At 41.4% G+C, this 12012-nt stretch overlaps 1 protein-coding gene across 11 annotated transcripts in view; it reads left to right on the top strand.

The window, feature by feature from the left end:
- The window catches only part of RASAL2 (RAS protein activator like 2), a 178211-nt gene that overhangs the window by 92451 nt on the left and 73748 nt on the right, over positions 1-12012 (top strand). Inside the window, exon 1 of one of the 11 annotated variants that reach the window (XM_013191413.3) lies at positions 7671-8284. The exons of 9 other annotated variants lie outside the window; for them this stretch is intronic. In XM_013191413.3, the coding sequence (XP_013046867.3) occupies positions 8272-8284 (13 nt within the window). In that variant the 5' untranslated portion in view covers positions 7671-8271. Of the gene's footprint in view, positions 1-7670; positions 8285-8531; positions 10012-12012 lie in introns of those variants that run through there. One more of the 11 variants, XM_048073379.2, reaches the window with a different exon arrangement.

The following is a 12012-nucleotide window of genomic DNA, read 5'->3' as shown; positions in this document are numbered from 1 at the left end:
TTCAGTAAAGATTTACTTAAGAAGTATGTGGGGTTTTGAAATAACAGATTTACTCTGACTTCTAGCAAAACTGTGTGCTGGAAAGAGGGCTTTCCTTTCACCTTCCCTAGCCCAACTCTGCCTATAAAGCATATCTGTTAGAAAGTGAGGTTGAAGAAATGCAGTTTACTAGCTTCCAGTATCTCAGGCTTACAGATTTGTGTTGTCTTGATGAAAGAATTTCCCCAATAGCACTGTCTGCTTTTTCACTGTGTTGCTATGTGCAAAATAACCATCTCCTGCCAACTGTCTTGTGTGGCTGGGATGCAGAATAGGGGCTTTGGGTTTAGCTCTCAAGTTGAGGGGAAGGATGTGCATGTTGTATGCACACCCACAGCACTATCCGTGGCGGGAAGATAGATTCAGCTGCACTAACTTGTTTGCAACTCTTTGGATTTGCCTGATTTGGGCTTGCATGAGCATGTTTGTATATACACACACAAATAAACGTATGAGAGAGATCCACATCTTCCTGTATACAGATCCAGGAGTCTAAAGGATCAGATTTATCACTGTCTGCTTTTTCATTTAAATTAGCACCCCGTGTTGCTTCTTTTTCTTTTTTTGAACTTTAAGTCTTTTGTATCAAAAATCTACCTTGAAAGGTTCCTAACAGCTGAAAGGTGACTGAGCGCAGTGCAGTGAGCACCATTCTGCACTTGCATGGTTTGACACAGCTCTCTGGTGGCCGAAGAGCTGCCTGTGTTTCCCTATGCCACAGGTGGGTACTGTGCATCTTTAGCTACACGGCCCTGCTGTTGCATGGCACCTCAGTCCTAGCCCAACAGCGTTGCTACAACTCCTGTGTGAGCCTTTTGTGAGCAGAGATCTGCAGCCCTCACTTCACGGAATAGCACAAGCAAGGATTTGCTAAAGCCTTAATCCTTTGCCTGGTTTACTTTCTGGTGTATTGGATCACTCTGCTAGTGCTGTCACTACTGGGTATGTTTAGCAGGAACTGATCTATGCTGATATCAATGGAAATTCTAAAATTTTAACTCTCTTTAGAAGACATTGTTTACCCACCATGTTCTATCCCAAAACTCAAATACATGCAAACTGCAAGTTGCATTTTTAAAAACCTCCTGTAAAATACAGCTGCTTTCAGGCAGCGTTAAACAACCAGTGAGCTACATGAGGAATCACACACTATGTGGAAAGTGGCCTGCTATCTTCAGCATCCACAAAAAGAGGTTAGGAAACTTCAGGAAAAGCCCTGAAGTAATCTGAAATTTGGACTATGTACAGTACAATTTGCCTACCTCGGAAAGATGAAGAATTTAGACAACTCTGCTTGAAATTAAAACCAACTCCAGGGAGGCTAGATATAACAAACAGGATGCCTAGATCTCAGTGACATTCCCCCTGGGCAATTGGAGTTATTTGTATACAGAAAATTGCCAAGCTGCTGTCTTTTTCTTCTTGTCAAACCCAAGCGAAGCCAGAGGATTTTGTTTTGTTCTGAGTGCTGCTGAAACTTTATTCCCTTGGACACAGATCATCTGTGCTGAAAGCCAAGTTTTGTCATGAAGCAAGTTTTATCTGTTCAATTCTTAAACCTTTTTAGAGCAGAAATTAATAGGGGTATGAACAAATAATCTTAACTCTCTAGTATTGACACACAATCCATTAAGGTTTTTTTTTCTTGGAAATCTCTTATGTTCCTGCCCGCTACTTCCAGCACACACAAGAAATTGCTTTAGAAGATTTTAAAGTTTTGTTGTGTGAGCACAAAGAGCACTTTATAAATACAGCATGTTGTGCAATGTATTAATTGCTACGAAATGGTAGCTCTTGGACCATTTGGCAGGTTTGTTGAGTGTGTTCTAATCAAACCTCAGTTCGTTATAAAGGAAGCTATCATTTTCCTTAGCTTTTGTAAGAAAAATATTTATGAAATTCCGTAGAGAAATCTACCTTAAGTCATGCATGAACTTACTGTGCATTGTTAAATTTTGTAGGTTCTCTTTTATGGTTCTCTTTTATAGTTGTTTGATCTTGTGGCAAAAAGTAATTACGTTTCACCCAACCATGTATACATTCCTTTTTCCTTCAGTAACAACCAACTTAACACTTAATGGAAAATTAACCTCTCTTCCTACAACCTGAATTTCCTTATCTGAAGTCTTCTCTACAGTTAATTTGAACTGTTAAAGTGATTTTAAAAAAGTTAGTGTAATTAAATCTGGTTCGGACTTCTAGTTACAGTACTAGTTGCCGATCAGTTTACTGCTTTAGCATGCACTGATAGCAATACTTGTCAATGCAAATATTTATGAACTCGGATTATATGCATCTAGCTTTAAGTTTGTATGAAATCAAATATACTAAGTTCTCTCCACAGAACAGGGGGTGTGTACACTCCTATATCCCTGCTTTACCACCCTCTTTGGTGTTGGTTCTATCTATCATCTGCCCTCCAGGAGAATCAATTCGACTTCACACAGGGAAGCCCACTTCTGCCACTGCTGAGTGCTGTGCTCTCACATTCTTACAGCTGCTGTTACTTGAACTACTTCTGGTATGTCTTCATGCATTGCAGTTCAGGCTTGTAGTTACAGCACACTCATGCCTTGCTTGTGACAACTATTTCATTAGGGTTGCACATTTTTCTGTCCTAGGCACAGCCTTAAGTTCCCTATCTTTCTCTAGCTATGCATCCATTGTGTTAGAAGTTCATCCATTTCTGTAGCATTCACATGTCTGTAATCTTTTTATATTCCAAACTTTGAAGCAAGCAGAATGCAAAATATGTGATGCACAAGCCTGTACAAAAGATGGGGAAAATGTGGAGTTATTATGGAGGACCACTCAAGTCATTCTTCCAGGGAACTTAAAGAAAGAGATCGATTTAGTAAGTGCACTAGTCAGACTAGTAAAACCATCACATTTTTATATTAATGGAGCTTGGAAAATGGAACTGCCACTTCTGTTTCTATTTCCCCTGCTTTTATTTCATGTGTTGTTTCTGGGAGGCCTGAACCTGTCTTTTCTCTTCCCATACCTCCCTCTCTTCCCAATGTACTGTCTCCACGTAACTCTACATTGGAGTTGCTCGTAGCAAACAAATATGGACAGGCGGTGTTGGCTGGTAATGTACCGTAATAATAAGTGAGCTGTCCTGTATCTTCTCTTTAGAGCACTGGAAACTGTGAATCCATGTATTTTTATTTTGGCATTATGGGTTACTGTTGTGGCCTTTGGCACGTCTCCATCTACACATCTGAGCTGCCCATGCTGAAGTGTCCCTGCAGGTATTGAGATGTGTTCGTATGTCTGCAGAAACAGCGCTGAAGAAGTTTTGTTATTGCTGCCCCAGAATGCAAAGTTTGGGGGGATTTTCTTCCGTATAATTAGTTCTGGGTGAAGATGGCAGAGCTTGCGAAGAAAGCTACAATGGGGCAAGAAATCCATTGTCAGTTATATATTGGGTTTTTCCATGCAAGACCTCATGAGATTTCTTTTCCATCAGGCAGCAATAGTACTTACTTACATAGCACTTTACATCTGCAAAATGGTCTATGAAGATGAGCTAATTAATCTGCACAATGCCTCTGGGAAGTAGGCAAGTAGGGTTTTTAAAAAATAAATAAAAGAAGCAAATTTTATGGTGTTTCCTGTGCCATCTTGTGATGTTTACACTTCACTGGGGCAGTGACATACCTCCTGTGGGCAAACTACTTTTATAGCTGCACAAATAAAAAAGTGCATAATATATGAGGTGGCTTATGTATTAAATTAGACTTATTCAGGTGTATGCTGGATATTTTGCTAACCTGCTAACCCTGTTGTAACTGATTGCCCTTTCATAGCACAAGGGGAGGAAAGAATTATAACTATGATTTTATCTTTAAACCAAAGATGTTTCTGCAGCACAGCAGAGAGATAATTTACTTAAAAGAAAAATAATAAAGCCACAGAGGAAAAGTGGGCTATTGAACTCCACTGGAGTTCATCATAAACTCTTCTAGCAGGCACCTCCGTGTTGCAAGCAAATCCCCGATTCCCCAGAGAAGCCCTGTAGATGGAGAGGACTGTAAGTTCTAGTGGTGATTAGTGCCCATTAAGATTCAGCTCGGTGTCCAGTAAAGTGCTTTTGGCTACAAGCTAATAATTCCTGATGCACAGTTGAGACTGCTTTATCTTGTGTATTATCCAGTGATTTTTTTTTTCCATTTCAACTACAAACGTTTGCTTGACAAGCAACCTCTTTTTTCCAGAGAGTTGCATGTAGTTTTGGTGCAGGTCTGACCAGTGAGACCATTAAAAATTCAAGTCATTTAGGTTTTTCCTCACAGACAGACTTTCCCCACTCTTATGTGGTATGCTTCGGCTAAGACAGTAGCAGGAAAGTCTCCAGCAGCGGTCACCAACCTTGCTGACCCCAAGGTATCAGCGCCATGCAAATAGTGAGTGCTTTGCTTTTCCAGCCACCTTTATTACCCATTGGCTGTAGGAGATGCTGGGGAGGACTTTACGTGGGCTAAACAGTGAGGATTGCTGGTCTAAAGGCTGGGAAAACCCTAAGGAAGCATAAGGTGGCTGCTCTGTCATGGTCACCATTGGGTTAGTGCTTCGGTCTCCTTTGACCATGATGAGGTGACCAGGGTGAGGTGTTAACAGTTCCGCCCAGGAGTGAGCAGATGGGAAGGATTCTATGTGCTCATGGGAGGGAGCCAGGGCTCCGTGTGCTATTTCTGAACGTGTAGGCATGTGGGGAAAATGCGGCTTTTCCCCCTGCTGCTGCCATTTGGGATGTTTGTGGGAGGAAGGGGATCTGCATGGAAGTGCCATTGCCATGTTACGTTGCGTCTCTCTCAGGCTTTTTGAAGGTAATGCATTCGAGAGGTGGGCCCAGTGATGATCATGTGAGCTGAATTCACTACTTTTTGATGATGAAGAAACTATAATCAGCACCTGTTACAATAATGCACATTTATTCAGATTACCAGTGCTCTAATATGTTAGAAAACTTAATGATGTTTCTCAATTTTTAAATTAATTTCGGTTCTTTGTGCAAATACTGATTAAGTATTGGAAACTTTGCTAAGTGCAGACAACTGGTTTTTTTTAGATAACTTGACCTATCTCTCCCCATGTTACACAGTATTTTAAAAAGTCTTCTGCTGAGTGTTCCCATACATGTTTCTAATTTAAGTAGTTCAGATAGATCACAGGGAGATAGACCGTAAGGCAACATCTTGCATTTAATTGCAAATGATTTATATTAAAAGAAATTGATTTACATTTAAAAGTTAATTAAAAAAAAAAAAGTCCGATTCTCAGTTATTTTCTTTTATCTCTTCTGCTCTAGTGCTTCTGCTCAGTCATTGCTAATGCATTTCTTCAGCTGCAGCCTCTGGAGACAGAAGTTTTAAATGTGTGTGGTTCCCTCACTGCCTTCCCACAAGGTTTGAATAGCAGCAGCAAGCTGGCCAGGAACTAGTTAATTGCTTGAATTGCTGTTTTTCTTCAGATATTGGGTGGCAACCTCCCTTCTTCCGATTCAACAGGGCTTTTTTTTGCGAGAAGTAGAACCCTACTCTTGTCAGAAGATTTGGTGATTTGAGCAAAAGTCACATGGCGATGCATGGGTAATGTTATTGCTGTCTTTTTTGATAATCTTTAACCGGTGTTGCAGTCTTCTGGAAGTAACTTTTATTCCTAGGCTTCACAAATTGTATTTCAAATATCTGAAACTGTGTAGATTTCTAGAATACTTCAAAGTACTTGTGCACCTTAGGTTTTTTTTCTAATCATCTTCCTAATTTGCTGTCCCTTCCTATGTCTTCAGAAGATGTATTTACTTGAGTTGGGTAGCTCCTTCAGCACTTCAGAAATCTTTCTTTGAGGCTGCTAAGAGACGTGTTAAGGTTGAGGAAAAATAAATACAAAGACTGGACCTACCCAAGTCACTAAAAGTGGCTTATTTATAAACTATTTGCCAGCAGGCAGATTATGGCCTTATTTTGGAGCTGGATCCAAAATTCAACCCGTGTGTTTGAACCTGATTTAAAAACAGGGAATTCCTGAATGATGTGAAATGAAAAAGCAAAACGTGGAAACAAAAACTGGAAATGTAATCAGAGAAACTTCTTTTAAAAAAGAGTTTATTATTATTTAAAAAGAAAAAAAAATAAAAGAAAAGAAATGTTTACCCATAAAAGCGTTAGAACTCTTTGAAGAGACGTACAGGCTAACTTCAGAATACCAGTCCTTAATTTTTCCATCTCTTCTATCATGCTGTGTGGTATACATGAATTGTCTGATGTTGCTCCACCCTCAAGAGAGATGCTTTTCTGTGGTGCCGTGAATGTAGTTGGTAAAGTGCTCTGGAATGAAATGTTCTATATAATTACTGTAGTATTTCTTTGTTTTGCGGATCAGGGCTGGCGAGGGAGAAGAGATGGCAATCGTTCACAAGCGGTTACTGCTTTTTTGCAGAATCTTGATCAGCTGAGATCATGAGACCGTTTTGCCCTACCGTTTCCGGTAATTGGACGTTTCTAAGCAGCAGGTCAAACTAATTTGTCTTTAGAGGGACTGTTTATTTTGTTATACTGCTGTCAGTGACAGGTTTTGGGGGTTTGGCGTTGTTTTTTTTTTTCCTTTTTTTTTTCTCTCCTGATTTTGAGCTGCTGTTCTGTTCCAGCACTTTGTGCAAGATCCCTGGGTGTAGTTAAGTGATTAGCTTTAGAGGGCGAGGGAGCAATTACAATTTTGTATTATTTATTTTGCAGTCAGTATTGTTTAAGCACACATTCAACAAGTTTCTTTCCCAAGGCCTGTGCTGTGCTCTTCACACAGATATCTCATGTGAGCTTTGGCAGGGGTTAGGGTGACCAAAGCTGCTGTTTCTTCCAGGGGAGAGACTGTAAAGGTGTGGGAGGTTGTTTCCCAAGAGAAGTACAGATGTTCATCTCCAGTAATGAGGTGGGTGGCATTAGAGGAAGAAAAGGACTGAACCAGAGGAAAATACCATGTTGTAAACGAGTGGCAAAGTTGGAGCGAAACAGTTCAAATCGCTCTTCCCTCTGCCTCCAGCACACCTAAAACTGCAGAAGGTAGGAGCAAGCGTGCAGCCTCTTAGCTCTCTTAGGAGCAATGCTAGCCTGTTTAGCAACAGGCTCAACAACTTTGCATTCCTCTTGTGTGTGTGCTTGTCTGCTCCGGTCCCTGACTGGCAGGTGGGATCTGTTGGGAATCAAGCCGTGGACTTTTAAACTGATCCATCTTGACACACTATTTGCAGCAGGGGCATTGTAATGTATGAGACATTGTGACGGCAGCAGTAGCCAAAATGTGCAGGTTTCTGCTTCTGTGTGTTGAAGAGCAGCTTTTGCCTTTTCATTCAAAGCAATGTTACACCTAGAAGTTCAGCTCTTGGCACTTCTAAAATAAACAAGAGCTCAGGAAAACGGCTTTCAGTATCAGACTTAACCATTTCATTTTCAAAGCCATAAATCACATTATGAATTTAAAAAACAAACAAAAAAAACCAGTACCATCAACAAGAAAAAGGCAGCTCAGGATACAAAGAGAAAAAAAATCATTGTTTTCTTTTAAGTGAACCTGCAGGGTATTTTTGAGTACTGCATATTTCCTAAACTGTATAAAGGAGGGGGTTACATCTGCAAATAAAGTGGAATTTTGCCAGGCACATTCAGAGACACAGTTCCTTGTTCAGCTGACAAAACCATGTTTTCGTCTTGACTGGCTTCTTGTAGTCCGGACAGTTTACGCAGTGATATCAGCCTCTTAAGTTTCCCTGCTGCTGCTTTTAGACTTTGAGTCAGCTGCTCAACATCCCTGACTTTTCTCAGCATCGGGCGTGTTTTTGCTTAACAGGAGTCTCCTCCTGCCCACACACCCCCCTTCCACCCCACCCTGAGTGCTTGCGCTGGCGCTCAGCTCCCCCACCCTCCCTTGGGACAGGAAAAATGAAGTGTCTGCCCGTCCCGGGTAGATTATGTCGCTGTTTGCAAGGAGAGCGGCGTGCATCCCATACGCAGGGAAGGGAGGCGAGCAACCCAAGGGCAGCTATTGTTCAACTGGAGCCAAGGAGCTGAATAGAGAGGCTTGCGCTTGACGGGCTTCAGCTCTGGCTTTTCTGCATTCCAAACCGTCTGCGGCGGGGAAAACAGCGCGCAGAGAGGCGTATGCAGAGGCTGCGCTGACTTTCTGGTTGGCGTGGTGGCAGGACCATGGTAGAGGCATTGGGATTACCGCAGAATGCAGTTCACAGGTGAGATCCCTCATGACATTGTCCATGCAAATAGGGGACGGGATTGCTGCAGTACTCCGGGGAGGCGGGATTGGGTAGGAGGCACCTAGGTGTTTTGTTGGAAATTTAAAGTGACTAGGCTTAAAGTAACTAGAAACTTAAAGGCTTTTTTTTTTTTTAGCTTTTCCTTGCTGCACATGTATGTACACCTTTTTCTTCATTAGTTCAGGTTTATGTAGTGTTTTTTATAGACCTATTTACATGTATTTAATTTGTTCATCGGAAAAGTGAATTATTGGTACTTTTCTGCTCGCTAGTACAGAATTCAGATTTGTTTGTATTCAAACCTCATCAAGATGCAAAGACGAGAGAGAAGTTTTTGTAATGGCTTTCCAAGTTTAGCATGTAGTTTATTGCTACTTAGATCATTAGGTTTACTTTCTCTCCCTCTCAGTGAAAGCCTTCTCTTGCCTAACGTAAGTCAGTACGTGTACGTTTTTATATGATATTGAATTTCTGGGTTAGGCCAGGCATCATTCTTCAAGGGCACACTGTGGGAATATTTTTCAGTGTTTACTTGCGGCTGGCATTGTGTGATGTTTTCAGCATGTGATATTGCCAACCTTGTTTCCTGTCCTCCAGCAAGCGATGGTAAATCAAAGCAGTTCAGGGAATACTGCAGGTTGCTCATAAAAACAAGAGGATTTGTTTTCAGTATAAAGCACGTTGTGTTAGTAATGGAATGTACTTTTCTAGCAGCTTTTGTCTTCAGATGTTAAGTAATAGCAAGCTGGAGAGCATTTCAATTTTGTGCCTTTTGAGATAGTTAAGACATTTTTCAGTGGCTACACAAGCAGTGAGTGTTACTTAAGGAAACCAGGAATGGAAACTACTGAGTTAAGTTTTTTCTACCTCAGAAACAGCCTTTAATAGGTACTGATTATGAAGTCTTTCTCAGTCATTTTCCTCCTCTTCTGTAGACCAGGGAGAATACTAATTTGCTGACTTGGAGAGACTGTTTTTGTTAGCCTGAACCAATGAGGTTGTTCTGCAGCCGCTTTTGAATTACACGATCAGAAAATGAAAACCTTCTGCCTTAGCCTTTTTTGGGCAAACATGTTTCTTCCCAAAACAAGCAAACTTTCGGCAAACTGATTAGTTGAACTCGTGGCAGCACAGTCCTGATCCCTTCCGAGTTTCATTTAGATGATTTTGGGGTGGTTGCCAGGACGTACCCTTTAGAATTTCCCACCTTTCTGGGCGGGCCTTTTCATACAATTTACATGCTAATGCGACGCAGAATCAAAAATACAGTACTGGGGATTTCTGGAAGGCAGACGTGAGCAGCAGCTTACCTTCCTGCAAATTTTTCATCTCGTGCCTAACTTTATCTGATACTCTGTGGGTCCTCTTGCTCTTTCTGTCTCCAGAAATCTAGAGGGAGGGGAAACCTGCATAATTCTGATGAATACTTGAAGTGACTTCTGTCAGAAAGATCTGTCATGGCTATTTAAAGCTCATGGGAACAAACCAGCTTCATTTGTATATAAGCAGGAGGAAGGGGCGTTCTGGTATACTGAGGCTTGACTGGCTCATTGCTATTTTCTGATAGCTGGGAGAAAGTGTCACATCAACTATATAACACGAAAGTCAGAGAATTATGTGATGTAGCAACATACAGCGTATGGACGGCATTTGTAAATGGCTTGTTGGCATCAAGAGACGGATTCATTCTCTAGCCTGTGGAGGTACGTACCTTTTCAAAGCTTTAATTCTCCACAAAGGGAATACTTCCTTTTATCTAGATTTGTTGGCTAATTGGCATTAGACAGCACAAATGTTTTTTACAAGAGCTAATAATGGTGGGTTTTGAAACTGGGCCAATGGCAGAAGGGAGACCTAATGATCCCATTCCACTTAATTTTCTACATATTTGTGTGACTGCTATTAGTAAGGGAGAGAGAGGGAGATCTGCACAAGAACTCAGCAAGCAAATGATGCAACTACAGTCACCGCATACAGTTTAAGCAGAATTGGCTCTAAATGTTAAATGATCAGCAGTCTTCCTATATATATATGTGTATATACTCTGTGGATTTAATGGGAAATGGTGCTGGAATTGTCATGGTAAACCTAACTGCAAAAACTGGGTTGTGGACTTCTATAATAGCTGATTATCTGAGCAGATGATGGCATCTACAAGTAGCTATGGCAAGTGTACATAGAGTTTCCTTACATAGCTGAACAGTGCTGCTCCTTACGCAGTGGATCTATTGTTATGATACACAACATTGCATTTTTCTTCCCTTGCACCTGCAGCTAGCTCAGCAGGGACTTTAGCAGGGTGATGGCGGGATGTGGGCGCCTGCCAGAGAAGTGAGACAGCTCCTCTGATGTGTTTGCTCGCAGTAGGCCTCTGGGCAACCTTTGAGTGTCACCAGCCACAAGCATTCAAAATTGCAAGTCTGACTTAGAAAAGAGGAGAATGAAGGGTGGGTTGGTTGTGGTTGTTTTTTTTTGGTTTTTTTTTTTTTTTTTTGGTACTCATTTTCCTGTTCATTTTGATGCTTCTGAGAGTAGGCTTCAGTCAGGTTCTCAAGCTCAGTCGCACTCTAACCAGGAAGGCCAGGTCCTTTTTCTAGAATAGAGGCTGTAATTGTCTCTGCATTTGCTTGATTCCAGGAATAATGGCTACAGGAAAAATGCCAAATGCTACAAAATACAGTATGATTCCCATGCCAGCTTTTACAGCATTAATTCTCTTAAAGCCATGTCCTGGTAAGTCATGAGGTCAGTCTAAAATGCTGGATATATTCTCCAGTGGAACTCTTGCCAGAGTCCAAGAAGAATCTTTTAAGGTACTGTCAGTTGGAAATTAAGCCTTTGTCCACAAGATGGAGGACTTGGTATGTCCTCATAAAAGTTACCTAGACTAGAGTTTCTTACCTTGCAGTGTTCCCTTCCTTCACCGCTAAATTTGGTCCCTAATTTGGAAGCAGATTAAGAAAATACAAACAAACTCTATTTACTGCCTTTCTTCTACTTATCTTTAGTGTTTGGAAAGACCTTAGGCCTTATTTTATTAGGCCAGTTGCCTTATTTTGATGCTTGCATAGAGATTAACACGGTATTCCTATAAACACAGGTGGAACCGAGTAGTAAGAGGGAGGGAGACCACATGATTCATAGGCAGGGTAGGAAATCATATTGCTGGCCATAACCTCATTCTTCAGAATGCTCCTGCTTCTCTGCTGCATGCCTGGTAAGTGCAAGCTGCGTGCTTTCAGGCTGCTAGATGCTTAAAGCTTTTGGCTGTTGGCTTTCTGTCTCATGACCTGGTGTTAGAGGCGCAGGTTGTTATGAATTTGTCTGTGCCAGTCAAGCAGAGTTCACCTCCCACCTGATGCTGTTGGCAAAGCTGTGGTTTATTGCCATACAAAAGGCACAAGTGGTGACCTCAGGGTGGAGTAAAGTTCCCTATTGGCACAGCACCCTCAACCCTGCTCTGCAAGCACCGCTGGTATTTAGTTTGTTCTGAAAACAAGCAAGTTGGACTTGTTGTGGGAGTGCTACATAAAACTGATGTTACCTTGTACTAAAGCTAGCAGGAAGAAAGGAAGCAATCTGTACGCTAGTGGGATGGTGTGGCAATTCCTACGTGATCTGAGCAGAAGTTAAAAAAAGTTGTATGATAGGTAGGGTATCATATATTGATTGTGTTGAATTGCTTCTCAAAATACTTTGAAACC

This window comes from Anser cygnoides, chromosome 8 (assembly GCF_040182565.1).
Source record: "Anser cygnoides isolate HZ-2024a breed goose chromosome 8, Taihu_goose_T2T_genome, whole genome shotgun sequence".
NCBI classification, from domain to species: domain Eukaryota; kingdom Metazoa; phylum Chordata; class Aves; order Anseriformes; family Anatidae; genus Anser; species Anser cygnoides.
The sequence above is the reverse complement of the archived record's forward strand: the minus strand, read 5'-3'. Positions and strand labels throughout refer to the sequence as shown.